This window comes from Platalea leucorodia (genome assembly GCF_965183815.1).
Source record: "Platalea leucorodia genome assembly, chromosome: 12".
Taxonomy (NCBI): domain Eukaryota; kingdom Metazoa; phylum Chordata; class Aves; order Pelecaniformes; family Threskiornithidae; genus Platalea; species Platalea leucorodia.
In genome coordinates, this window is record NC_138834.1 from 13200468 (window position 1) to 13227328 (window position 26861).

Here is a 26861-nt window from a genome sequence, read left to right on the forward strand (position 1 = left end):
AGCTCGGTGCCTGAGCCATGGCCTGGTGATCCCGAGGGAAGCAGGATGCTGTGAGCTTCCTCTCAGCAGTGCCTTGCCCTCAGCAGGGAGGAGATGGCCCCTCTCCGGGGCCGGTGGCCCTGACCTCTGGCTCGGCAAGGCCTGAAGCAGCAAAATGCCTGGAGCTGGGCGTGCGGCCAGGGGAAGCGGGACACGATGGTCCTGCGGGAGGTCGAGCGGCAGCTCCCAGCCCTGCGCTCTGCTCCCGGTTGATGCCAGAGCCTCTAATGGCCCCGCCGAGGCCTACGGCAGCCCCGTGCCCAGCTCCCAAGCCTGTCCTGGGGTTGGGGATGAGTGTGGGGTTCCCAGGAGGTGCAGCTGGTCCCGGTGGGGTAACAGCCCCGGTGCTGGCACCACTCTGGCCACCGGGCTGGCCACCAGCACCCCGCTCCCAGGGCAGATGCATGGCAGGCACTTGGGGACCACAGCAGGCACCCTGCTTTGGGAACCCCCAAGTGGCAGCGGGATGGCCACCACCATGGCCACCCACCATCTACCCAGCTGTCGGCCACCTTGGGCAGTGGCAGAGCGTGGCCGTGCCCCTGGGGTCAGCAGCTCTCGGCCGTGGGGTGCCCCAAGGGCTTTGGGGATGTGGAAGGGTCCCAGGTGCAGCTGAGGAGTCCCCATGGCTGCAATAGGGTGCAGAACACCCCAGCTCTTCCCCTCTCGTGAGACCCCAGCCCCTCCTGCCATGGGCTCGGGGGTCTCATGTCCCTCCTGCTCGCCTATGGCTGCCCCTCAGCAGGTCCCAAACCCCCTGGAGGGGCTCATTTCCCCCCCGCCCCCCCCCCCCGGACAGACGACTGGACATGGTGGGCTCAGCTCTGTTGGTCTTTACTGGCTCGGGGGAACACGGAGGGGTGGGGGCTGCGGTGGCCCGGGCAGGGGCTCCACACACAGCCCCCTCCCGTCTTAGGGACATTAACGCATGCTATGGACACGGCTGCGGCCGGCCGGGGGCTGATGGGTGCTGGAGAGGAACAGGCAATCCCCCTGCCCCAAGATACGGGTTGTGACAGTAATAAGCTGCATGTCCCCGAGTCATCTCAGATGTGGAGAGAAGAGGAAGAGAAGAGAAAAAGAAGAGAAGACAACAAGAAGAGGAGAACATGACATGAAGAGAAGGTGGCCAAGAAGAGAAGGAGGAGATGAAGAGGAGAAGATTACATGAAGAGAAGACAATGAGAAGGTCAAGGCGAGGAGGAGAAGGACAAGAAGAGGAGAACATGACATGAAAAGAAGATATCAAGAGGAGGCCAAGAAGAGGAGAAGGCCAAGAAGAGGAGAAGGCCAAGAAGAGGAGAAGGCCAAGAAGAGGAGAAGGCCAAGAAGATGAGGAGAAGGCCAAGAGAGGATGGTAAAAAGAGAAGAATGAGGAGAGAGATGAGAAAAGAGACAAAGATCAGAAGAGAAGAGCCGGTTGCTTTCCAGCCCTGTTCCCAGGGGGCTGGGACGCAGCTCTCTGCTCTGGCCACCACCACCACCGTGACCGTGCCGTGGCCACCCCCGTGGAGCTGCTCTCCATGGGGACCGGGGCGCCTCCGGGGCCCTTTGCACCCGGCTGAGGCCGGGAGCTCCTTGCAGAGCCCAACCCCAACTGCCACCAGCCACCAAGGGAAGGCGTCCCGGCTCCCCGGCCACCCCAGCTCCGTGGCCACCGCCTGGCCGGGGCCTCTCCGTGCAGGTGCCATCACCAGCAGCAGCTCCGTCATGTCCCCGGGGGGTTGCTGGGGGCTTCTCCCCATCCTGCCTGCCACCCGCGGCCACCGAGCTGGGCGTCTCATGGCCAGGCGTCCTCGTCCAGCCCCTCGTGCTCGCGCGGGACCCAGGCGGGCTCCAGGAAGGAGGAGAGGACGCTCTGCAGAGCCCCCCAGGGCTTGCGCTCCCTGGGCTTGGGGCTGCCGGCGGGGGGCCGGGGGGCCGCCCCATAGCCCCGTGGGGTGGGGATCCTGGAGGGCTTCTTGTGGGGCTGCGTGTCCAGCCGGGGCTTGGCCCAGGGGCGCGGGGACGGCGCGGGGAGGGAAGGCACCGGCTCGGGGACCCGTGGGGGGCCGTCCACCATGGCGGGGGTCTCCTCCGTCTCCGTCAGCTCGTCCTCCCCCGGTGCCCAGTCGGTGTCGGACTCGGGGCCCCCCCGGCTCTCCCGGGCGTCCCAGGAGGCCGGGAAGCAGCTGCTCTCATCGGAGGAGCTGGAGAGAGCCGGCCGGCGTCCCGCATCCGCCATTTCGGGGGCCACCGGCAGCGGTGGGCCGGCCCCGTTCCCGCTCCGCCGGCCGTCCTCGCTGGGGAGCCCGTGCTTGCCGAAGACGTTGAGGGAGGACGAGGAAGAGCTGGAGGAGCAATAGGCCGAGTCGGCGGTGGTGCCGGGGGCCGGCGTGGGGGGCGCGGTGGGGGTCTCCCCGTCCTCCATCTCCTCCATCATTCGCGTGTTGGCCAGGAACTCCTCCTCCAGCCGGCGGAAGAGCTGCTGCTCCTGGCCGGGCTCCAGCCGCAGCGGGGCCCGCAGCCGTCGCGCCAGCTCCTCCAGCTCCCGCTGCAAAGCCTCCCCGGCCCCGCCGCCATGGGGGGCGTCCCCGGGGACCCCCACCCGCCGCCCCCCAACGCCTTCCTCCAGGGAGGAGCGGCGCGGGGTGGGCGCGGGGCTGCGGGCGGCCGGCCGGGAGGGCGTCCGGCTGCGGGCAGGGCTGCCGGGCCGGGAGGGGGTCTCTGCCCGCGTCCAAGAGTGCTGCCCGTCCCGCCGGCGGCTGATGAGCAGCAGGGGCTGGGGGCTGGGGCGGCCATGGCTGCGGGCACGCGGCGGGGCCCGGCCAGGCCCGTTGGGCACCCGTGAGCGGCCACGCTCCTCCGGAGCCGCTTGCCCGCCCGGGGAGGGTCCGGTGTCGCGGGGCGGCTGCGGGGGGACCCCCCGGCTGGGGTCCCGGCGGCGAGGGGTGCCCCCGTCCCGCGGGCCCGGGGGGCCGCTCTGCGCCGAGGAGGCCGAGGAGTCACTGTCGCCCGAGCAGCGGCGGGCACGGGCGGGAGCGGGGTCGCGGGGCCTGGGGGGGCACGGAGAAGAGGGTCGGGGGGCTGTGGGGCAGTGCAACCCCCATTGCATACCCCATTATGCCCCCCCGTTGCAAACCCCATTGCACAGTCCATTCCACTCCCCATTACTCCCCCCATTACACTCCCCATTGCCCCCCATTACATCCCCCATTGCCCCCCTTCACCCCCCCATTGCCGCCTTTTGCCCCCCATTGCTCACCCCATTGCACCCAATGCCCCCCCATTTCCCCCACTACACCCACATTGCTCCCATTACTCCCCCCATTTTCCCCATTACACTCCCCATTGTCCCCCTTCACCTCCCCATTACGCCCCATTGCTCCCCTTTGCAAACCCCATTGCCTCCCCATTGCACCCCCAATGCCCCCCTTCACCCCCCCATTGCACCCATTGCCCCCCCTTGCCCTCCTTCACCCTTCATTGCACCCATTGCCCCCCATTGCTCACCCCATTGCACCCCCCATTTCTCCCCCTATTACCCCCATTCCATTCCCCATTCCCCCCATGCCCCTCCCATTACCCCCCATTACACTCCCCTTTGCGCCCCATTGCACACCCCATTGCCTCTCCATTGCACCCATTGCACCCCTTCACCCCCCATTACACCCCCTTTGCCCCCCTTCAACGCCCATTGCACCCCCATTCCCCCCCACATTGCTCCCCCCATTACCCCCCATTGCACCCCCCCATTCCATTCCCCATTACTCCCCCCCTTTTCCCCTCCATTGCACACCCTATTACACCCCCTTTGCCCCCCCGTTTCCCCCCACTGCACACCCCATTGCCTCCCCATTGCACCCATTGCCCCCCTTCACCCCCCCATTGCACCCATTGCACCCCCATTCCCCCCATTCCACCCCACATTGCTCCCCCCATTCCATTCCCCATTACTCCCGCCTTTCCCCCCCATTGCACACCCCATTCCACCCCCCTTTGCCCCCCACTGCACACCCCATTGCCTCCCCATTGCACCCATTGCCCCCCTTCACCCCCCCATTGCACCCATTGCCCCCCCATTTCCCCCATTCCACCCCCCTTTGCCCCCCCATTCCACCCCACATTGCTCCCCCCATTACCCTCCCATTACACCCATTGCCCCCCCATTCCACTCCCCATTGCTCCCCACTTTGCCCCCCCATTTCCCCCATTCCACGCCCCATTTCCCCCATTCCACGCCCCTTCCCGCTCTCCCAGCCCGCCCTGTCAATCATCCCCGGGGGGGAGGCGTGGCCCCGCCAGGCCCCGCCCCATCCCCCTCGCCGTGCGCACTGCGCCTGCGCGCTGCCGCGGCGGGAAGAGGCGGCGGGGGGGGGGGGGGGCGAAGCCCCCAGGGCCGCGACCCACAGGACACGGGTGGCGTGGGGCCGGGCCGGGCTTTGCCAGGGCTGGGGCACCTCACGGGGGAGGTGGATTTTGCCCCACGGCAGGCCCCAGCCCCACGGCGGGGCTTTCGCCCCGCCGTGGGGCTGGGGCCTACCGTGGGGCCGAGGCCTGCTGTGGAGTTGGGCCCTGCTGTGGGGCTGAGGCGCTCTCCCACCCTTCCCCTGCCATAGGGCGATCCCCCCCGCACCCATGGGTGCCCTACCTGAGCGCGGGGCTCCTCGAAGGGCTGGCAGAACCAGGCAGGGTTGCTAACCCCCCCCTTGGGGGCAAACCCTCCTGCTTGCTGCCGGACGGTGGCTTCGGGATGCCCGTGTCCCGGCTGTGGCCGCCCCGCTCCGTCCTGGCGTGGCTGTTGTCCCCTCCGCCGCCTGAGGAAGGGCCGGCTGCGCGGGGGCGGCGGGGGGTGCCGGGGCTGGGGGCGCGGGGCGCCGGGGAGAAGCTGCCGGGAGATGGTTTTTGTGGGGAGAAGCCCAGGGCACGGGGCTGGGGCAGGCGGTGAGCTGGAAACGGAGACACCGGGGGGTCAGGGGGGCCATCCTTCGCCACCCCCGACCCCTTGGTGTCGTGCCGGCACCCGGCTTTTCCAGCCAGGGCTTCCCAGGCTGTGGGTTAATCCCCTCGGGAATTAATATGGCCAAAACCCCGCCTTTTCTCACCCAGCCTTTTTCCCCTTTCAGCCGGATCAGCGCCCTGAGCAGCCCAGCCCCGGGGAAAGGAGCCCCAGGGAGAGCCAGGAGCTGTGCGAGGTGGTGAGGTGGGGTGGCAGCGGCCGTGGCGGGGCTCCCTGGGCCCCGGCGTCCCCGGGGGCACTCACCGAGGGAGGAGCAGCGGCACGGGTCGTGCTTGTCCAGGTAATGTTCCAGTGTGTCCCAGCCTCCGCCGACGCGCACCATCACGTGGCTCCTCAGCACCTGCAGACAGCCCGTCACCCTGCCTGCCCTGCCTGCCCTGCCTGCTCCCCGGGACGTGGCCAAAGAGGGGGGGAATGGCCCCCCAGGCTCCCGACGCGGGGCAGCTTGTGGGGAATAAATTTGGCTCGGGGCCCACCCCACCACGGGGGCCCTCAGGACGGGTCCCCACCGCGCCGAGGAGCGGGAGGAGGAGGAGGGTGGGGGATCCCGGTGTGGAGCGGGGGGAGGATGGGGTGAGAGGCGTGGCAGCGGCTCTTACTCGGACAAAGATGAGGGTGCTGGAGTCGCCAACTTTGTATTTACCCTCGGAGACCTTGACCATGGGGAACTGGGAGGGGCAGGAGCAGCAGCCCAGGATCTCCCGCACCTGCAGGCAGAGAGGGGAGAGGTCGGTGGGGCGCAGACGCCCAGCTATAGGGCCAGCCCCTATAGATAGGTGCACGCAGAGGGGCTGTATAGAGCCTACGGAGAGGGGGGAGCCGGCTTGGGCCCAGCCCGGTGGCTCCCCTGCTGCCTGTGCTTGCCCTCGCAGGAGCAGGCAGGCCTGCGGGCAGCGCGTTGCCTGTACCTGCCGGGAAGCAGCTGGGTGGGTTTGTGCGGGAGCCCGAGCCGGCAGCTCCCACCGCAGCCCCAGGGGGTGGGGAGCACCCACAGCACCCACGCGCCGTGGGAGAGGGGCCCGGGGGGGCTTCCCACGACCGGCCACCCCTGAGCAGGCTGAGAACGGGCACAACTCGCTTCATCCACCGCCAGCCCCGCTCCCTGGAGCCCATCCGCTCTGGGACCCCCAGGTGTGGGGAGCTCAGAGCCGCCCCAAAACTGGGAAGGAGGAGAAGCCCCCCTCCCCCTCCCCAGCCCTGCTAACCCCCAAACCACGGGGGCTTTGCCCCCCCAAGCACCCCGCTATGGGGCAGGGGCCTCCAGCGCCTGCTGCACCCCACATCCACCCACAGAAAAGGGTTAAAACCCCCTTTTTTTTGCCCCCACCCCCTCCAAACTTTAACATCTGGCACCGATAAAAAGGCAAAGGGAGGACTTTGGGGGGGATGACCCCCTATCGCTGTGGGGCTGCTGGACAGCGCTGCCTGCCCGGCTGCCTGCCCGCCAGCTGCCCGCCCTGCCCACGGCCTGCCCGGGGCTGACGTCAGGGATTAGGCAGGGAGCCACGGGGGGACGGGGGGATGTGGCCGCATCCTGCCCTGGCCGGGGGGGCGGACACACAGCACAGCACCACCTCCCTCACCCCTAAATTTGGGTTGGTTTTTTTTTTATAATTCCTCCTTTTTTCTTTTTTTGCAGTTCTGCCCATCGCAGGGCTCCAGCCAGGGCAGGATCCGGCCACTCCAGTTCCCATCCGGGGCAGCAGCCGGGTGGCAAGGTCAGCCCCAACCGGGGAAACTGAGGCACGGGGCGGGGGGAGTTGCAGCTGGGGGGGTCCTGACCCTGCTGCCATCCCGGGGGGGGGACATGGGGACCAGCCGGGCCGGATCCAGCACCGTCAGGCTCCTCCCTGGCTCCAGCGCTGCCCATAAAAGCTGATGGCGAGGAATTACGCAGCCCGGAAAAATGCAGCCGGGGTTGGCAGCGCTCGGCCAGGGGGGCTGGGGGGGTTTGGGGGGGCAGCAGTGAGGGGGGGGCCCCCCTTTGCAGTGGAGGGGGGGTGCAGGATGCTCCCCCCGCCCCGAGCATGGCGGCTGCGGGACTTTATGAGGAATCGGGGTTTCAATTAAAAAAACGGCTTTGAGCTTAGGGAGTCAGGGGAGGGCAGCCCCCCCCCCCGCCCCCCCCGTTGTCCCATCGTCCCCTCCCCGTATTAATCCGCTGCCTCGCGCGCGGGCCGGATCCTGCACCCAGCCGGGCTTTAATCCCTCCTGAGCCTCCCGGCCCCCGGGGGGGGGGGGGTCCCTGCACCCCTCCCCTTCCTGACACCCCGAATGGCGGCTGTGAGCAGCCGGGATGTCCCCACGTCTGTCTGTCTGTCCCTGGGGACAGCAGCTGGGAGGAGGAGGGCTGGATCCGGGCAGGAGCAGGTTCCTGGGGTGGGGACCGCTGTGTCATCCCCCCCCGCCGCGGGGAGGAAGTGGCAGGGGTGGAGGTGCCACCCGTGTCCCCCCTGTGATTATGGCCACGGCCACCAAAATAACCCGTCCTGATGTCAGGAGGCTCCAGAGGGCACGGGGGGGCCTGGCCAGGCGGCTGAGGACCTCCCACGGCCACCGAGAGCCTGGGTGGGTGGGGAAGGACAGCCCACGGCCAGCCCGGTTGGGCGGACAGAGGGGACCTCCCATGGACCACAGAGCACCCCAGAGGACCTCCCATGGACCACAGCAGCAGATGGGAGCTCCCGTGGGCCACAGCACCCCGTTGGGTGGACAGAGAGGACCTCCTGGGGGCCACAGAGCAGCCCGTTGGGTGGACAGACAGGACTTCCCGTGGACCACAGAGCACCGCATTGGGTGGACAGAGAGGACTTCCCATGGGCCATAGAGGCAGGTGGGACCTCCATGGGCCATAGAGCACCCTGTTAGGCAGACAGAGAGGACCTCCCATGGGCCATAGAGCACCCCGTTGGGCAGACAGAGAGGACCTCCTGGGGACCACAGAGCAGCCCGTTGGGTTGGGGGAGCGCATCTCACCAGCTCATCCAGGTTCTTCAGGTCGCAGAGGGCGATGGGCCGGGCCCTGCTGGGGTAGGCGGGCACCTGGGGGTCCCGGCTCTCCTGGCGTGTGCCCAGCGCGCCGTAGGCCATTTGGTCCCTCATCTCCTCCTCGATCTCCTCCTCCATCTGGATGAGCATGGGGGCCAGCATGCCAAACTTGGAGCCCCTCCTGGCCACCTCCAACAAGCAAAGGACAAAGTTCTTCTCGTTCTTCTTCAGCACCAAGTCATTGGTCTCGAACATGAGGACGTCCTGGATGCCGAGGTCCTGCCGGCACCACTGGATGAAGTTGGAGACGTTATCCCGGGCGATGAAGGAACCGGGCACCACGTTCTTGGCTTGGAAGACGACCTCGTTCTGAGGGACGCGCATATGGGCGGCCACCTCGGGGTGCCGCTGCTGGAAGTCCAGGGCGATGCGGTTGACGTTGTTGGCGTGTCGGCAGAGGTGACAGCCTGTCTCCAGGCTCTCCAGGAAGGTGTCCACCTGGATGTCCAGGTCGTAGAGGGTGTTGAACCACTCGGCCAGGTCCTCCTTCATGGCCTCCAGGTACTCCTCGCTGGAGCGGAAGGGGCGGATGCTCTTGGAGGCGGCCGACTGGATGTGGCTGGGGTCGGCCATGGCGAGCTGCCGGCCTGGGGGGGCGACGGGTGCCGTTAGAGGGAGGCAACACCCCCCAGCCCCCCCCATCCCCCGCCAGGCTCCTCGCCAAGGGGAATTTGGCCACCTGGTGTCCCCCCCCCTGCCGCCGGTGACACCCCCGTGCCTCAGTTTCCCCCACCTGCGGGCGGGGGGGGGGGGTTACCACCGCCATCTCCAGAACCTGCCTGTCCCCTGCCACCCCGTGTCCCCTCCACCCCCCCCGCGTTAAGGAGTCACTCGTCACCGACCCCCCCCCACCCCAAAAGCTGCCCAGTCATGGTGGGTGTCACCGTGGGAGGAGGTGACGCCCCAAGGAACCGCGGTGCCGGTGGCAAGGAGACCCCCCCCCCATGGCTACCAGCCCCCTGGGGCGGGGGGTGCTGGCCCCAGCGCTCAGCCATGGCGGGGGGGGGCTGCACCCAGGCCCAAGGGCCAAGGGCCGCCCCCCCCCCAGCCCCTCACCCTGGGGGGTCCTTGCCGGGGGGGGGGGGGTGTCTGTCCGTCCGTCTGTCCGCCGGGGGAGGGGGTCAGCACCTGCGAGGCAGATGCCGACTCGTGCGGGGGAGGAGGAGGAGGGGGGAGGGACACGGGTGGGGACAGGCGGGGGGGGCACAGGGACAGGGACCCCCCAGCCCCGCACTCACCGCGCTCCGCTACCGCCGGGCCGGGCCGCGCCGCCCGCCCGCTCCCCGCTCCGGGCCGGGCCGCGGCTCTGAGCCCCGGGGGGGCCCCGCCGCTGCCGCCGCCGCCGCCGTAGCCCCCGCCGCCATCCGCCGCCGGGAGCGGGGGGAGCGGGAGGGGAGCGGGGGGAGCGGGAGGGGAGCGGGAGGGGAGCGGGGAGCGCCCGCCCGCAGCCCCGCAGCCGCCGCCGCCGCCGCGCCCCGGCCGGGAAGTTGGAGGCGGCCCAGAAAGGGCCGGGACGGGAGCGGCGGGCGGGGCCGGGCCCACACGCGGGACACGGACACGGGGGGGGGGGGAACGACACACGGACGGACGGACACACGTACAGCGACACGGCGACCCCCCCCGGTGCGATGTGACACGGGGGGGGGGGGGGGACCGGTTGGAGCTGCCCCCCGCCCCCCCCCCCACCCGCAGCCAACCTGGGGGGGGCACCCAGGATCGGGCCCTTTTCCAGCTCCTGGGAGCCCCGCTGGAGATGGGGAAACTGAGGCACGGGGGGGACACAGAGAGGGGGCCGGTGGCTGCGGGAGGCACGGATCCAGAAGGTTCCCCCCCACCCCCCCGCCGGGAGTGACGCTCTCAAGAGAGGCCAGAATTGGTACGGTTATAAACATCGGGAATTTTTATTTAAAAAAAAAAAAAAAAAAAGAAAGAAACCGTCACAAAACCATCAACATCGTTACAGTTCGTCGCTGCGCGGCATGCTCACGACAAGGGGGGCGCGCGGGTTTAGTTTTCGTTAAACAACCGTGTTTAAAGGGGGGGGGGGGGGGGGGCAAAAAAAAAAAAAAAAACTCGGCACGCTACCGTTGAACTTGGTTTTAATGTTTCTCCACAAACGGTGAAAAATACTAAAGTACAGACAAGGAATAATCATAATGTTGTGGCCAACATTATAAATATGGAATTATAAATTTAAAACATTTTCTGGTTTAAAAAATAAATCTGGTAGTAAATGCAGCTCTGCGGGGTCCGTCTCTAGTAGGGCCGGTCTCGGCGCTCCTGGCGGTGCTCGCCCCTGCGAGTGGAGGGACAGGCCGGGTCAGTCAGCGCCCCCCAGGCTCCCGCCCTCGCCTCACCAGCCGCTCGCCCCAACACCCAAACCCAACCTGGGGAAGGAGTGGGGCCCCAGGGCCCCTCCGCCCCTTTCCCCGGTGACTGGGGTGCCCCCCTGCTCGCGCGTCAGCGTTCGCCTCGCCCCCCCCGCCCGCTCTCCGTACGTACTTGTCCATCTTTCCCGGTCCTCCGCGCCGTCCGCCTCTGCCTCCACCGCCCATCTGTTCCATCAGGGGTCCCGGGGGGCCCCCAGGGCCTCCTCCTCCTCCTCGCCGGCCGCCTCCTCCGTAGCCCCCTCGATCCATACCCCGGCCTCCTCTGAATCCACCTCTGTCGCCACCGCGGCCACCTCTGAACATGCCACCGGGTCCCCCACGGTCCATGAGGCCACCTCCTCGCCCACCTCTCATCCCCCCGGGGCCGCCTCTACCGCGGTCTCCACCTGGGAGAGAGGAGAAGACTCTCAGAGCACTCCGAGAGGAGAGGCAGCCCGCTCCCGGCGCTCCGAGGGGAGAGGCAGCCCGCTCCCGGCGCTCCGAGGGGAGAGGCAGCCCGCTCCCGGCGCTCCGAGGGGAAAGGCAGCCCGCTCCCGACGCTCCGAGGGGAGAGGCAGCCCGCTCCCGGCGCTCCGAGGGGAGAGGCAGCCCGCTCCCGGCGCTCCGAGGGGAGAGGCAGCCCGCTCCCGGCGCTCCGAGGGGAGAGGCAGCCCGCTCCAGACACTTCTCCGGCCCATCACACCCTGCCCCCATGAACCCGGCGCATCCACCTCCGGCACTGAAAATGGGAGCAGGTCCCAGAGCAGGTTGGGAAGCCCGAGGGCAACCAACGCTGCAGGGGAGCGCAGCAGCAAGCACAGGAGAGCCGGGGCTCGTTAGGGTGCTGCCTAACGAGGTGAAAGCGGTGCTCTGGGGCACCGAAGTGCTGCAGGCAGCCCCGGGGAAGAGCCTCGGCAATTCGAGAAGAGCTGGCAAGCACGGGAAGAAGAGGAGAGAGCGGGCCCAGCCGCCATTTCGCAGCTCCGGGAGGGCTGGAGCCCCAGTAGCTCCTGGGGCTGGAAAGAGCCGCTCCCCGCGCAGCCGGGCGCCTCCAGCCCCGCCGCCGCCCGCGTACCTGGAGGGGGGAACGGCGGGGGAAGGAACCCTTCTGGTTTAGGAGCCTTGCACTGGTTGCACTCCGTTCTCCAGGCGAAGTTCTGGTTTCCACATCCCCTGGGTTAAAAACAGCAGTTAGGGAAGACCGGGAAGGCATTCCTGGCTAAATAACGGCGGGAAGTGCTGCCGGCCATCAACGGGAGAGCACAAGGAGCGGAGACGCAAAAGCTGGTCAGCGGGACCTGGAGGAAGTCGGCCGGGCTACTGGTCCAGCGGCAGCGACACCAGCCCTCCCTCCCTGCTCCCGACGGCAGAAAGGAACTCCCTCGGAAGGCCCAGCGAGTTATTTTAGGAAAGGCCTATTTCTCCCGGCCAGCACCTCGGACAAACGGGCCGCCCTGGCGCTCCGAGACGGCTGCTGTCAGCAGGTGGGAGCGACCACAGCGGTGCCGGGCTCAGCGGAGCTGCTGTGACGCGCGGGCGGCACGGGATACTTACGGATTGGGACACTGCCAGTCGCCGGCTCGGTGCTGGACGCTCCCGCCGGAGGTGTTTCCCCTGGATCCCCGCGGTCCTCTCGAGGAGAAGCCACCCCTGTCTCCACCTCTGCCTCCCATCCGCCCCATGGGGCCGCTCGGGCCGCCAGGCCCCCCCGGGCCACCGGGTCCCCCCGGACCTGCAAGGAAGGCTCCGTTAATCCTGGGAGGCCACGGCTGGAGGACGGGACACAGGGGGGGAGGGTGGACGGACAGACGGACGTTACCTCCGCGGAGAGGGGGAGGCATTCCCCGCTGCTCACGTGGGGGCATCCCGCCGCGCATGCTGTTCATCGGGCCCTTCTTCCGCGCGAGGCTGACTTTGAGCTTGCTGCCCTGGAAATCCTTCCCTAAGGAGCGACACGAGGGCAAGAGCGTCACTTTGGGCTGCGACCCTGTAACGCACGCGTCTTTCCACAGGGGACACAACTGCACCGAGTTGTTAATCACAGGGAAAATGTTATCTATCGAAGGGCAAAATTCCACCCGTGGGACCGAGATAAACGCCCGCCACAGGAGACAGCAGGTGACAGAAGCCTGGGCAACTGAGGACAAGCACAACCCAAGCACCAGGCTTATCCATTCCAGTTAAACCCAGGAACCTCTTAAAGCTTGACCACCTAGGGCCAGCCTTAAACGACTACGATCCTCCACGCGCCGAGGACAGACACGCTGACTTCAGTCGGACGAGAACTTAGTTCTGAAATGGAGAAGAAAGCGGTTCCATCCCACAACGCACCCCGCGTACTCACCATCAAACCACTCGACGGCTGTTTTGGCAGTAGACGGGTCATCGTAAGATACCGTGGCATCTCCTTTCGGTTTGCCGGTTTCTTTGTCGATGTAGAGGTTTATCATAGGCTGCCCAGTCCTCTTGTTCATCTAGCAGGACAGCAAAACGTCACCTCGAGCCACATCTCCCCATAAGCTGAGTGAGGATTTATTCTTCTCTGTTCTGCTTTTGACTTGAGACAACCGAGCCTCATTTCGGCGACTCCGTGGCAGAAGAAAGGGCCCCTCTGGCTTACCACGGGCGGCAGCTGCTGCTCGGCCCGACAGCCAGCACCCGTGTGCACCGGGCAGCGCAAGAACCGAGCTGCAGCCTCCCCACGTCCTCCTCCGCTCTCCCCACCGCCCCGACCCCTCACGCTGCCACACGTCCCGCCAGCAGCGGATCCACAGAGGCACGCGTCCTCTGCGGCTGGGAGCACTGGCGCTTCCGCAAGTCTAATCACGCCGCTGAGGGACAAATCATAGAATCACAGGATGCTTTGGGATGGAAGGGACCTTTCAAGGCCATCCAGTCCATCCCCCTGCCATGGGCAGGGACAGCTTCAACCAGATCAGGTTGCTCACAGCCCCATCCAGCCTGGCCTTGAATGTTTCCAGGGATGGGGCACCCACCACCTCTCTGGGCAACCCCTGCCAGTGTTTCACCACCCTCATCGTGAAAAATTTCTTCCTTGTATCTAGTCTGAATCTACCCTCTTTTAGTTTAAAACCATCACCCCTTGTCCTATCGCTAGAGGCCCTACTAAAAAGTCTGTCCCCATCTTTCCTGTAGGCCCCCTTTAAGTATCGAAAGGCCGCAATGAGGTCTCCCCGCAGCCTTCTCTTCTCCAGGCTGAACACCCCCAGCTCTCAGCCTTTCCCCATAGCAGAGGTGTTCCAGCCTCTGATCATTTTGGTGGCCTCCCCTGGCCCCGCTCCAACAGCTCCACGTCCTTCCCGTGCTGAGGACCCCAGAGCTGGACGCAGGGCTCCAGGGGGTCTCCCCAGAGCGGAGCAGAGGGGCAGAATCCCCTCCCTCGCCCCGCTGCCCACGCTGCGGGGGATGCAGCCCAGGATGCGGTTGGCTTTCTGGGCTGGGAGAGCCCATTGTCGGCTCATGGCCAGCTTTTCATCTATCCGTACCCCCAAGTCCTTCTCCTCAGGGCTGCTCTCCATCCCTTCACCCCCAGCCTGTGCTGATACCAGGGACTGCCCTGACCCAGGTGCAGGACCCTGCACTTAATCCCGCAGAGGTTCTTTGGGAAAACTCGAGCTACAGCTCAGTGCCAGGCTGTGGCCATCCTCCTGCCCAACCAGGCAGAGACCTGCCGGCTGCTGGAAACGAAGGGCAAAGCGGAGACGAGCGATGCGCAGGCAGGGAGGAGGCGGGCAATCCCTTTCCCCCAGCGGCTGGAGGCCGACCTGCGCACACCTCTTCCCTCTCACCTTGACAACACCGCACTGTTTGAAGAAGTCTGCAAGATCCTCCAGGGTCACATTATCATTGAGTCCCTGCACATAAACCGAACTGTTGTCCGAGTCCTCGTCTGGGTCCATAGGTGGGCCTAGAAGATAATTCACGGTGTCATTGCAGGGAGAGGAAAGGCAGCGATACAACATAACGGACTACTTTTCATCACGTCATCTCCTCGGCCAGCTGCGGCTTCGCTCTCAACGAGGGTATTTATGAACCGACCCGAAAACCCAGGCGCGGAGAGGGGCGAGGCTCCACCGCCGCCTCCACGCAGGCAGGCGCCGCCGGCCGCTTCTCCCACCACAGCCACCCGCACCCAGCCAGCGCGAGGAGAACCGGGCGGTTCAACGGCTCGGTTACGACGGGAGACATCCCAGATGAGACGCGAGGAAGACCTTCGCGTCCTTCGGGCTCCTGCACGTGGATGTCCAGCCCCCCCCTTGCTGCGCTAGCCCCCCCCTTTCTGCAGCAACATGCTGATCCTGGAAGGCTGACGCATAACTTCCAGACGCGCCTGTGCAACAGGAAGGAAAAAGCTGCACGGCGACGGGCCAGGGGTGGCACAAGAGGCGGCTACTGGACTGGCGTGTACCAGGCTGCCCGCAAAGGGCTTTCTGCTGAACCAAGCAGCCGCAGAGCTCCCCCCAAGGCCCCCCGAGCTCCCGCGGAGGAGGGTAAGCGTCTCACAAACACGTGCGGTTTTCCACCAGTCCGGCTGTTCCGATGAATCGGGAATCAAGAAATAAATGAAATGGCCAGAAAGAGACTGCGAATGGCAGAGCATCCTTGTGCTCCGACAGAAGGGAGCATCGTCTCCCGCGGCCGCAGCCCTCCTCCCGAGCACAGAAGTCTCAATTTCACGAGCTCGGGAGAGAGTCCCAGCAGTGATCGGCAATTACCTAAATCGAGGTCCGGTCCTTCTTCCATGTGTCCTGCCAGTCGGGAAAGAATCATAAGAAGCGGTGTTAGTGCACGCCTTGCGGGCTGAAGAACCGACACACACAATACTATCTACTTATAACCACCATTCGCTGGCGCTGGTTAAACTCAAATTGACCTGCATTGCACAAACATCAGCAATGCACCTTTTACTTGGTGATCGGTTTGCTATTTTTAGCAGCCTTTCAAACCATTAACCACTATTACACTTTTTTTTTTTTTTTTAAATGCTTTACCAGGCCAATCAAGTTTTACGTTCATTAATAAAAAGTTACTTTACAAAAAATTTATTAAATCCAAACCATTTATTTTCCCCAAATTACAGAAGTGGTTGCTCAATTCTTCCACGTTACCCTGTGTCCTGTAACCGCATACCCCTAGGCATTGCCGGCAGTACCCATTACAGTCTTGTTGCATATGTCATTTTAACCACTTAAACTAATAAAAATTACACTTTGTTCTAAAAACTGACTGCAATTTTTTTTTTTTTTTTTTTAACACTATCCATTGTAATGCTCAAAAACTTACCACCAGGCTTATTGAAGCCACCTCGCTCTCCAGCGCTGCTGGGGGGATAAACGAAGAAATGAAGGCCTTTCCCTTTACAAAGCCAGTACCGCTCTGAGCCTCTGCGGCTCACTGGGAAGAAGGGCACTGGCTAAACATCTCCAAACAATGCATCTCTCTCTCTCTCTCTCATCTCGGCACTATGCCTTTCTTCAGGGCAGCTCGCTCAAATTTCCTTTACATATACGCAACCTCGCTTGTCTGGTTTTAGACACCACTTTGCTGTCGGTACCCTTGCATTACTTGTATGGGTATTATCAGTGCAATACTTGGCAAAAAATGTTTTCGAGCGTTATAAATTGGGTTTTTGCTTCGGAGAAATCGTGAGGTCGTTCGCTGGTCAACTCCCTCCCCGCTGTGTGTACATAAAGGTGCACCCTCAGCCTCTCGCAGCACGGGAGCGAAACGAGCCCGCGGGTCCCTGACATTAACAGTTAAAAAAGGTAGGAGACAACCATACGCGATACCTACAACACAGTTCAGATGACATTTCTGCTAAAAACCTCGGTATAAAGCCATACATTCAGGTCGCTACTGAATTTAACAAGTCTCTGTGGAGGGAGAACTTACAGAATACAGCGGGGGCTCGAAGGCCTGGGGTGCAGCTTTGTGGACACAGACCAGAACGGAAGATTTCGGCAGGCGCCAATGCAAACTCAGGGCCGCAGCTTTCGTCAAAAGCTTTGGCTGAAGCGTTCAGCTAAGACTGCTTTCAAGCGCTGCTTAATTAGGAAAATGCCACCTGAAAAGGATTTTGATGTTTCTTGCTCTTTTTGGAGAGACAAGAAGCTGTTTGGAAGGAGACGAGCAGAGGAGGGAGAGCACCGCCTATTTTCTAGCAAGTATTGCACCTCTAATACTGGAAAAAAAAAAGTCGTCAATACACAGTTTTCAAGCTGTTGCATGCAGCTTTGCCTCCTTTTGTTAAAGTACACACCATTTACGTAATGTCTCTCTTTTTAAACATAGACGTTTACACTTTTTAACGTTACACAATTCTAAAGTAGTATACCTCCTCTGGTTTTATTACCAAACAACAAGTATGCAGTTACCAAAGTTACAGAAGGATTCCATTTATACAATGAATACATTTGGTTAAAAATATTCTATGTATATTTTTCCTCTCCATATGGACACCGTGTCTAGTCCCACTTTTCATTATGCTGCCGGCTGAGTACTGAGTACGGGTACTTTTTAAGTATTGAAGTGTATACAAGGCTCTCACTTTGTAACCTGTAGCATATAAATGCGACAAAGCATGTTAAAAAGTTTCCATGTTTAACAGCCAATGAAAATATAAAATAATTGAGTCAATGAAAAAGGGCACGTTAATAACATCGAGCTCCTTACCTGCCGGAGACACTGAAATCCATCACCACAGCATGATAAGAGGGGCCGAGTTCCCCTACCTGCCCCTCGGCGTTCATAGGAAGGCTGCCTTGTCTATGGACAGCAGAAAGTCTACGTCCATAAAGCAGGGGACCCTTTGTAATGGTCTAGCCAGGTGGAAATCGCTACGCACGCAATTTAAGCTCGGATTAGGGTGTGAAATCAGAGACGGGTGACAAATCTTTTGCATGAGAAGCTCCGGAGGGGCTAGAAATTTTAAGATGTGATGATAGACATTTCAAGTGTCTACATCTACTTTAAACCGTTAGAGATAAATACAGCATGGGTGAAATCTTTATGCAGAACCACGGAACTCTGTTCCACTCAAGCCAATTCAAGCCGGCTGGGTTCCAACACAAGCCGGTCTTTTTCTTCTGTTTCCGTACACCGGTAGTTGTATTTCTCCGATAAAGATTTCATGCCACTTCAATTCATTTCGACAGAGCTATGCAGAATGGGACTATCGATTGCCAAACTCCGGTTGCCACCGGGTTGTAAAACACCTTCAGAAGTTGCCTATCGAGGAGAAGCTGCAATTCCGGCTGCCCCGCAAAATACCAGGGCTAGCGCCGTGCATCCCACGCCACATCTCCAGCGGGCACCTAGGGACCCTCTGCATAGCTCTGAACGACGGTGTGAGGGATGGAACACACACAAAGCTACACCTTCCTTCTCTTAGGAGCCTGTGGGATTAGTCCTCCTTCCTCGCCGCTAGCAAAACAAACATCATGGACAGGGAGACAGACTGCTGACCTGAAGGCGTAGGTTTACCAAACCAGATTTTGCCACCGGTTACCATGGCCAAACTGATTTAGACACCTGAGAGCTCCAAGGGGGAGCAGTCCTGGGAGCCAGGCCAGGTCCCTCTGCTTTCTCGGGGTCTTTCTTCGCGCTCCCGCCAAGCTCTAAGTGTTCTGGCCACTCAGAGTCGTGGCTTCGAGAGCAGCTGTACGCTTAACAGACGCAGCTCTGCGTGCTGCTGCTAAGGTGAAGAGGCTGACGGCGTAACACGGGGCTGACACGAGGCTTCTGCCTTGTACATACCTGCGCTGCCAAGATCCCCGCTGCCGAGGCACAGGGAGTGACTCCTGGACCTGGCGGAAGGTTTGTGTGTGTTCGATCCGGAGTTACTGTTAAACCCCGCAGAGGATTTCGCCTCTGCACGACCACGAAGGGAGCTGAAAGTTCCAGGTTTAGCAATACCCCTAATTCCCCCCCCGGGGCCCAACCAGCTGCAGGGCAAAACAAAATAGATCCTGCTCCTATTTCCCCTAGGATAAGATTTCCATGGATTAGAAGCAATGTTGCTACAGAGATGTTCTCCATGGAAGTACCGTTGGGAATGTCAACCTTTCAGTCCCTTCTTTCCATTTCAAATCCTATGGGTAAACCAGAATTAGATAAAAGGAGAAAAGATTTGCTCTTACCCCATTCCACCGCGTCCTCCTCCCCGCCCACCTCTGCTCATGCCTCCGCGATCATATCCCCCTCTTCCCCTGCCCCGGCTATCAGGGCCGCTCATATTCCGGTTCTCTCCCGGGCCTGAAAAGCCTCCGGATTCCTGTCCGTACACGTTCATGCTGCTAGGATGGTCCTGACGGAATGAGCCTGAGGAAGTTTGTAACAAACACGTTAGGGAGCTGCACACAAGAGTGGGTCGAGGCTGCCTGTCCCTTTTTTAAGCCCTTTTACCTGCCTTCAGCCTGCTACAGTGCTTACAGCAACAGCGTTAATTTAAGGATGCTCCGCTTTCCGTTTGCAGAATCAAGTTTTACGTTAGGCCCTACCAGCATGACTTCGGCAGAACCGCCACCCGGCCAAAGACCGGTGTTTACACCAAGCCTTGCCCACTCCAGCCACAAGGTTATTTTGTGCTTCTGTGTTTTTCAACCATCCGTTCACCTTCGCCGCGCCGAGGGGAGCATCACGATTTGCCGCTGCACCAGGCAAGCCGTTTTTGGGCAAAACCCAGCTACAGTACGCTCTCCCTTCGACGTAGCTGCGAGCTTTAGACTCAAAGTAACGCCAAGCCTCCTTCAGAGGCAGCCCACCCTGCGAGGGCAAGGGAGACCGACCCTTTCCTCCACAACCACGCAGCTCTGCTAAGCACACTCACTCTGTTGGCCGTAACTGCTGCTCTGCTGGCTGTACTGGCTCGGGGCCTGGCTGTAGGATCCTGTCTGGGGCGGGTAACTAGTCGGCGGCGGCTGCTGCGCGTAGCTGCTTTGCTGGCCGTAGCTAGTCTGTTGTCCGTAGGTGCTCTGTTGCCCGTAGGTGCTCTGCTGGGAATAAGTGCTCTGATCGTAACTGCTTGGCTGTGTGGAGGAATAGCTGGAAGACAAAAGCATTGGAAAGATGAGCCAAGTCACTGGCAATGTGCATTAGGCTGCAGAAGCGGCTCGCGCTAGAAGGTAATGTAATTACAAGCCATATGTACTCTGGTAAACCATTTAAAAAGGTGAAGTCATCCTACGGAGGCTAGTCTGGTGGCAGGAGAGAAAATAAAGCCTGGTACGATGGCTAAAAGCAAAATCCACGCGACCGTTCACAATTTATTCGTACCTCCAGAAAGAGGCAGAAGCGCCAGGGCAAAAATCAGTGGCAATGCAAGCAGCAGTCTCCCTTTCTGCCTTGGCACTGAAGTATTTTCAGCGGATGGAGAATACAACAGTCCCCCCCTCACGCCTCTCAGGCTTTGAGAATTTCAAAACATACGCTTTACAAGTCAGCATCAGCACATCAAAGACAGCTGAGGGGAAGAGGCGAGCCCCTTGTCAAAGTCACGTGTAAGGAGGCAGCAAGAGGTCACCGTTACACACCCCGTATCTAGGAAATTTCTTAAAAAACATTTGTCATCATTACATCTTGCTACTGCAGGTATGCATGCAGAGACACGCACTCAATCATAGCCGCATCTTCCCTACGACAAGAAGTACGCCAACAAGAACCACGCCTCCCTCTCCTCCCAGGACCCCAAACCTTCTTTTACATCTGTTCGTTTGAACTCCCTTGAGAAACCCCCTTTTGCCCCAGCTACGCTGAAAGTTCCCGCGCCAGCTGCGTGAGGCTTCGAGCGCTGGGAGCGTTACCTGGTAGGAGGATAGGAGGGAGGCGCGGTGACCGGCTGCATGGGGTAGCTGGCAGGCACCTGAGGATAGCTGTAGTTGCTCTGTCCATACCCTAGGCTGGGCTGGCTGTAGCCTGGCGTACTCGATTGCGGCTGGCTGGTCTCTGCTGGTTTGCTGCCATCCTGGGGTCTACGGAGCCATATCGAACAAGAAGGAAACGTTGGTGCAAAGCCCCACCTCTGGTAGCAGCGAAGGCGCTCAGATCCCTCCCAGGACGGAACGGCACTACCTGTTTCTTTGGGTAGCGTTACAAGCCGGCATCGCATCGGTGTCCGTCCCTCTGGCAGCAGCTAATTATGCTCGTTAAACACTAAACACTTTAGCACCTGCTGACTGGGTATTTGCGCACTCCCCTGCCATGAGGAAAGGCCCGAGCAGCACCCTGAACAGAGAGCGCAGAGTACCACAGCTTCTGTTCACCGGCTGTGTTATGACACCGAAGGCGGGGGATTTAGATTTTGGCTCTAGAATCGAGTCGAGGATGTGAAACAGGCAGGAAAGCGGTCGGCAGCACCGCCCCTCCACTCCAGCCGGTTTTCCACAACGCTTGGAAACAATTAGCTCAAAAGCAGCCAGAAACGCTGTCAGTCAAACGCACCATTGTTTGGTTTAGAATCCAGTGCGAGCAGGTATTGCCCCGTACGCTTATCCGATGAAAGGGAAAGGATGTTGGGGGTTGGGCTAGATGACCTTTAAAGGTCCCTTCCAACCCAAACTCTTCCATGATTCCCTGTTTAGTATTAACCCTCGAGGCCTGAAAATACAGAGAACCCTTTGCCCGTGACGCGCATGTCCCCTCCTTTTATATTTATCCCATACTGTTTCTAATCTCTAAGTGCTTATCAGAGCGGAGTAAAAAGAGTTAAGCTACTTTTGTTGTACAAGCTGGGAAAAAATGATTTTAAATGATGTCAAGATTCATCCTTACCAGTGTAATCGGACAGAGCTGTGCCAAGCTCCGCCTTTCCTTACCAAAGTGGTTGCTACAAACACCAGGTAAATGAATAAAGCAGTTTTTACACCCTACTAAACAAGTTTCCATTACATAGTCTAAATTTTTCATATCCTGAGCAAACAATTAAACTAAATATACTATTGACAGTGCCCAGACACAAGAGATTTAAAAAGGAAATTGTCTACAGCATGTACATCCACTCCAGAAGCCACAGCACGTAACAGTATCCTGGCTGACCCCGTGACTCAAGATCAGATCAGACTGGTCCGTTTTCTGTTCTACATCATGAGTCAAGAGCCCATTTTTGCTGCCTGGTTGCTCTCATCTCCCAGTAACGGCGCTGACTCACCCTGCCGGAGCAGAACCAACCTACGCGGCTTCCCCCAGCCCTGAAACGCGACGGGATCGGATGCGGCGAGAGCAAAGCTCAAGCGCAACAGGCAGAGAAAAGGTGTAAGCAAAACCAGTGGGCCCCAGTTCAGCTGGTGGTGTGCTGGGGCTCTCCCCGACAGCAGAGCCAACGCAGCCTGAGGAAGAAGAGAGGAACCAGACGTTACCTTGCGGGAGCGGACGCTGCTGGCTGCTGCCCGTAGGCTGGGTAGGCGGGCTGGGTGCCGTAAGCGGACGGTGCTGCGTAGGAAGCCTGGGTGGTGGTAACCGTAGCGGTGTTCGTATCGTAAGCGGCTGTGCCGTACCCCTGGACGGGCTGACTGTACGCTGGGGGGGCAGTCGGGGTGGTATAACCTAGAACAGACGACAGCCTCGTCAGATTAATTTGGCGACCTTCACTCGTAACATTTCAGACTACTGCGCTTCTGTTGACGGTTTATCGGACCTCGGGTACAGCACCGATTTTACCACTGCAAAAATATCACAGATAAGCCGAAAACGATGAACTAACCCACGCCGCCCCTTCGCCTTCCTCGGAGAAACCCCCTGCCCTGGGAAGCCTCAGCCTACAGCCCCAGCTCTACCCTCGCCATCCAAAAACCACGCTCCGAGGAGCTTTCTGGAAGCCACCCTTCGATCAGCATCCAAAGGCTGTTTGTTTACAGCTACTGAAGCTCACGGCTAATGTAATAACGCGCACCCAGGGCAAGCTGAGGCATGCAGCGTCTTCTGAACACAGGAAAGCTAAACAAAGCTCCTGTTCGCCCTAAAGTAAAAGAAATCCAATTGATTTAAGAAGCACGGTCCCATCCTTTCAGCTGAAAAATAAAAGCACAAAATGGCACCAGCCTGACTTGACAAGTCTTTTTGAGCCATTTATGAAGTCTTATTTTAAATCAGTAATTCTGGAAACAAAAGAAAAGCACTTTACATTTGCTTTAACTGAAGAGAAAGGTCAAAAAAGACACATAAGCTAGCTCCTGATGTTTTATGTACCTTCACCTTTCTTCGAATTTCAGTTTGTTTCAGGTAAAAAGCTTACAGACCATACATTCATTTCTGAACAATTTTACAAGAATATCCAAGATCCCCAAACAGCTCCATTTAAATTAATCCTTCCAGCAGCCGCCGCTGTATAATTTAGCCGACCATTTGGCTTGTCACAAAGGTGAGCTATAACCCTGGCATTAACACGGTGGCTTTTTATAGTTAAGAACCTTGTGAGCGGGTTTTGAAATTATGAAATGGAGACTTACATGAAAAAAGATCAATTAAAAATTTTGTTAGCAAAAGCTGACTCACTAAAAATACAAAACATCGATTGCCAAAGAGCAGTTAACTGGTCTCAGTCTTGTTGATGTGATCTTAATTGCATCAATTAAGATAACAGCTTCTCCATCGCTTATTTTTAATAAACATAGGACACTTGTGACATAGTCTGCCTTCTAATTACACAGCATTGTAGGCAAATTGTGCTGCAGCTTTTTATTTCAATTCCCTAATTTGAAAAAGCGATACACTTCCAGCAGAATACAGCGTGCCTTCCCGGCCCACCGCGGTACTTCCACATCTCGCTGTCCCTGCTGCCACAGCAGGACCCTTCCCCACGGCTCTCTGAATCAGCAAGTAAAGAGAAAGAGAAGTGAGAGGAGGAAGTTTGCACAGCACATCAGTTAAAAAACAAACTTCAGCTTTCTGTCCTGAACTGAGTTTTCTGGTTAGCCTCGGGATCCTGATGAAGGGGACGCAAGCCTGTCCGCTCTTGTCACCTGCAACAGCTAGCCTAAAAGCCGCTGCCCGCTCCCACAAGCCTCGTTCCTCCTGCCCTGGGCCCCCCACGCTTGTCACGCTACCGCCCTCCTGCTGAAGGCCGCGGGCTGGCTTCCACATCGCAGGGCTGCCAACCTGGAAACACGAAAGCCAGAGAGTAAGCTCGTCTCCCACCAGGAAACAACGTGCACGAATCACTAGTAAATCAGCTTTCACGGTCATTATTCCTTTTTGCTGAGAAGTTCTCCGAAAAGCAAAGTCCTGTTCTGAATGTTGCTGAGCAGGGTGAATGGGATCATGCCGAAGAGGATAAAATGAGCATGATTTTTAGAGCAACAGACAAATTTATACAGTCCAAACGCTTAAAATGTCAGCCACCACAGCACTTCCACAGAGAGCACCGACACCAGAAGTTAAAGGAATCCTTATTTGAACTGGCCCAAGCCTGACCACTTACTAAAAAAGCTGCTGTTTGCATAAGTAGAGTCTGCAGTAAGTGCTGCTGAGGCCACAGCCGTGCCCTAGGCTGCTCTCGTCGGACCCAGAGCCACAGGGTGATCCTCCAAAACCTGGGCCCCCTTTCTCAGCACTGTTACTGGCAGCACCAACCTCTCGAATCAAGGAAGCGAGCAGGTTTGCTAAAACCTGGCTCTGCCCAGTCGATAGAATAAAAGGAAGGGGAAAGAAAAAAATTCCTGAATTTTAATGGTTTGGCCCTAGATGGAGCGTTTCCCTTGTGCGAGTGTGCTCAGCAGGAAGGGTTTGTACCAAAGAAAGAAAAGGCGGTGATTTAACATCCCACTGGTCTAAATTTTCATTTCAACCACTTAGTTTAGGTATTCTGAAAATCCCCAAGAGCTGTATTTTTGAGGGGGGCATTTACATTACATCACTTCTCTCTCCTCCTGCTGCCAGGCAGCAAGATAAACGGCGAGTCTGCAGAACAGATACTGTAAGAAAAAGGTAACAGAAGAACTTTGATAACCTGCTTAAGAAGTCCAGTTAAGTGGCTCAGTTTCCTCTCAAAGTATCCAAGCCTGCAAGCAAAACCCTTACTGAAGTCTAGGAATTCTTCAGGCGGAAGGGAAGCTTGCAGGATTTGGTCCTCAGAGAACATCAACTGAAAATACTGAATTCAAAGAGATTTATTCTGAAACAAGCAGGCTTCGCGTCAGCTAGCAGCAGTTTTTGAAGGGTTCTCTCTGCTGCATTAAAAGCTTGGGGGTCTGCGTGCCCAGAGACAGCCGACTCCTGTTTGGCATGCATATCTTCTACCGGGGACGTCTGGAGAAGGGGACGGAGAGGCTACCCTCTCTCTGCTCTATTTTGGTGTAACAGATTATTGCGGTAGCCAAGACAGCTGTGTTCGTTTCAAATTCTAAATACATTAGAAACTTAAAATATACATAAGCCTAAATTTCACAGGTAAAAAGAGAAGTGGGGGCTGGCTGTCTTTAGAGAGTAATTCCCACGTAGCTACTTAAAGGAGATTCATACTTGAACATTTGAAATGATGTCTTTACCCCCAAACGACATCGCTAAGAAAGCCAATAACCCCAACAGATGCAGCTCTTTATTTACTCTTGTAATTCATGCTTACACACCGCAGTGATTAAAGAGCAAACCATGACCACAGATCTGGTGGTGCCGGTTAATCCCCTAATCCCGTTGCCGTCCAGGGAGCTGCAGAGGAGCCCACAGGCTCCCAGACCCCTCTTCTCCGTAACAAACCGACGAGGTGACTCCAAGACACCTTTTCCTTCAGCCCCGGGGAGGGAAGAAGCGCAACTTGGGCGGTGACTCTCACCTCGGGCGGCCTGGGAGTCAGTGCAAGGCTGGATGGCAGAGAGCTTGGGACGGGAAGGTCCCCAGGGAAGGCTCCACCAGCCCTCACCTGAGGCGATGCAGAGGAACCGTCTCTGCCGTTCCTGCAGAGTCCCGAGAGGGTGTATCTGCACAGGATTGGAATTTCCCTGACCACAACGGCATCTTACCCAAAAAACAGGCTGTTAAGACAAAAAAAGGCACTCTGCTTTTAAGTAATTGCAGACATCCCTTTGCTACAAAAAGGCGACGCCTAGGAAAAATAAATTGAGATTCAAGCGTAAAAATTGCAAGTCTCTTAGGGCATAAAGATGTAAGCCCCAGGCAACACCCCAGGCTTTATTTAGTATGAAAGGCAGAGGACGGAGCGAGGAAGACAGGCTTTAAGCACTATCGGTCTCATTTGCACAGCGCTGGCTCCTCAAGGAGAGGCAGGTGTAGGAAGAATAAATACAACCTGGCACTCTGCCCGGAGACCAACATCAACAGTTCTGCCGCAGACCAACGCTACGCCGACTGAGGCAAATCGTACTCGAAGGTCTGATACGATCTTTTGTTTGACCACTTCTTGAGTCTTTTTTTTTTTTTTTTGATGAAAAGAAAAAAGAAGCTTTTTGCCTAAAAAGAAGCAGCTGTGCAGAAAAGGTGATTAATATTATTATTCCTCCAGCAAATATACTCTTAAGGGGCAATCAAAAACATGAACAGTGCAGCTTCCTGCAACCCCTGCGGGACTGGGGTCCGTAGTAAGGATTAAGGGACTCAAACACTTCTAAGAAAGGAATTCTGGAAGTCCACAAATCCTTTTTGCTGCCAATTTATGCCCATATACTTTTAAATGAAAGGAAAAAAACCCTGTAGATAACCCACAGCGACACCAGCTAAAGGGTACTGGCTCTCATTCTGGCAGAAACTTTCCTCATCCTTGCAGAGATGTTCAGTATTTTAAGTGCCGTGTAACTGGACAGACTACAGGATAACGTTTTCTCTCCACCTCTTCCTTGGGAAGCATTCCCAGAGGGCTTCTGTGGCCAGATACCCCATTGCCCGGTATTCCCTTGCTTTGGGAAGTATTTAAGAAAGCTCCCACTCTAACAGACATTTGTAACGTCTCTCACAGCAAAGGATGAATCTGCGGAAAACGGCACCCAGGGCATTATGTGGAAGAAAATCCATTTTCTTTTTCAAAGTCTCCTGAATATTCAGTCCAAATATACCAGAACTGAATGATGTCTCAATAGTTTCTTTCAGACATTGAGACACTCGTACGTACAAAACTCCAGTTCGAAGAGCACGCGTTGGAATAGTTTACAGCACGTTAACGGACACGTGACATACGCATCTGCACTGGAAATCCAAAGACAACATGGTGGCATGCAAAGCTGGTGGTCAGGACGCCTGGACGTGTCTAACCATGCTGTTTACCCTTTAGGAAACGGTCATTAGCGCTCAGGAGGTTTTATCCATAGAGCACGCCGCTTGGAGGTTTTACAGAGATGCGGAGACGGCAAACAGCATCGCAGCCTAGCGAATTCTTACTGTCATTGCGCGCGTGCGCTCTGATGCTGGGCATTTTTAGCGCTAAAACCAAGTGACACCTAAAGGGT

At 58.6% G+C, this 26861-nt stretch overlaps 2 protein-coding genes across 3 annotated transcripts in view; both read right to left on the reverse strand.

The window, feature by feature from the left end:
• Nucleotides 1-858: 858 nt before the first annotated feature.
• Nucleotides 859-9495, reverse strand: GAS2L1 (growth arrest specific 2 like 1). Of its 2 annotated transcripts, XR_014229531.1 has the most exons (7): nucleotides 9325-9495; nucleotides 8015-8673; nucleotides 5638-5745; nucleotides 5282-5378; nucleotides 4670-4967; nucleotides 960-3074; nucleotides 859-906 (listed from the first exon to the last, which is right to left on the reverse strand). XR_014229531.1 is itself a non-coding variant. In XM_082324724.1 (6 exons), the coding sequence occupies exons 2-6, from the start codon at nucleotides 8657-8659 to the stop codon at nucleotides 1820-1822; spliced, it is 2403 nt and encodes an 800-aa protein (XP_082180850.1). In that variant the 5' UTR covers nucleotides 8660-8673; nucleotides 9325-9495; the 3' UTR covers nucleotides 886-1819. The 2 variants fall into 2 exon arrangements, 1 of the variants encoding a protein (XP_082180850.1); XM_082324724.1 differs by having other exon boundaries at nucleotides 886-3074.
• A 548-nt stretch (nucleotides 9496-10043) lies between these two features.
• EWSR1 (EWS RNA binding protein 1) overlaps nucleotides 10044-26861 on the reverse strand; it is a gene marked incomplete at its 5' end in the record, with an annotated part of 22453 nt that continues 5635 nt past the window's right edge. Inside the window, 14 exons of the mRNA XM_082324820.1 lie at nucleotides 10044-10382; nucleotides 10589-10862; nucleotides 11531-11628; nucleotides 12010-12187; nucleotides 12275-12397; nucleotides 12800-12929; nucleotides 14265-14383; nucleotides 15192-15224; nucleotides 15760-15797; nucleotides 18615-18795; nucleotides 19304-19518; nucleotides 20277-20444; nucleotides 21828-22014; nucleotides 23514-23565. Of these exons, the coding sequence (XP_082180946.1) occupies nucleotides 10343-10382; nucleotides 10589-10862; nucleotides 11531-11628; nucleotides 12010-12187; nucleotides 12275-12397; nucleotides 12800-12929; nucleotides 14265-14383; nucleotides 15192-15224; nucleotides 15760-15797; nucleotides 18615-18795; nucleotides 19304-19518; nucleotides 20277-20444; nucleotides 21828-22014; nucleotides 23514-23565 (1836 nt within the window). The 3' untranslated portion in view covers nucleotides 10044-10342. The remainder of the gene's footprint in view (nucleotides 10383-10588; nucleotides 10863-11530; nucleotides 11629-12009; nucleotides 12188-12274; nucleotides 12398-12799; nucleotides 12930-14264; nucleotides 14384-15191; nucleotides 15225-15759; nucleotides 15798-18614; nucleotides 18796-19303; nucleotides 19519-20276; nucleotides 20445-21827; nucleotides 22015-23513; nucleotides 23566-26861) is intronic.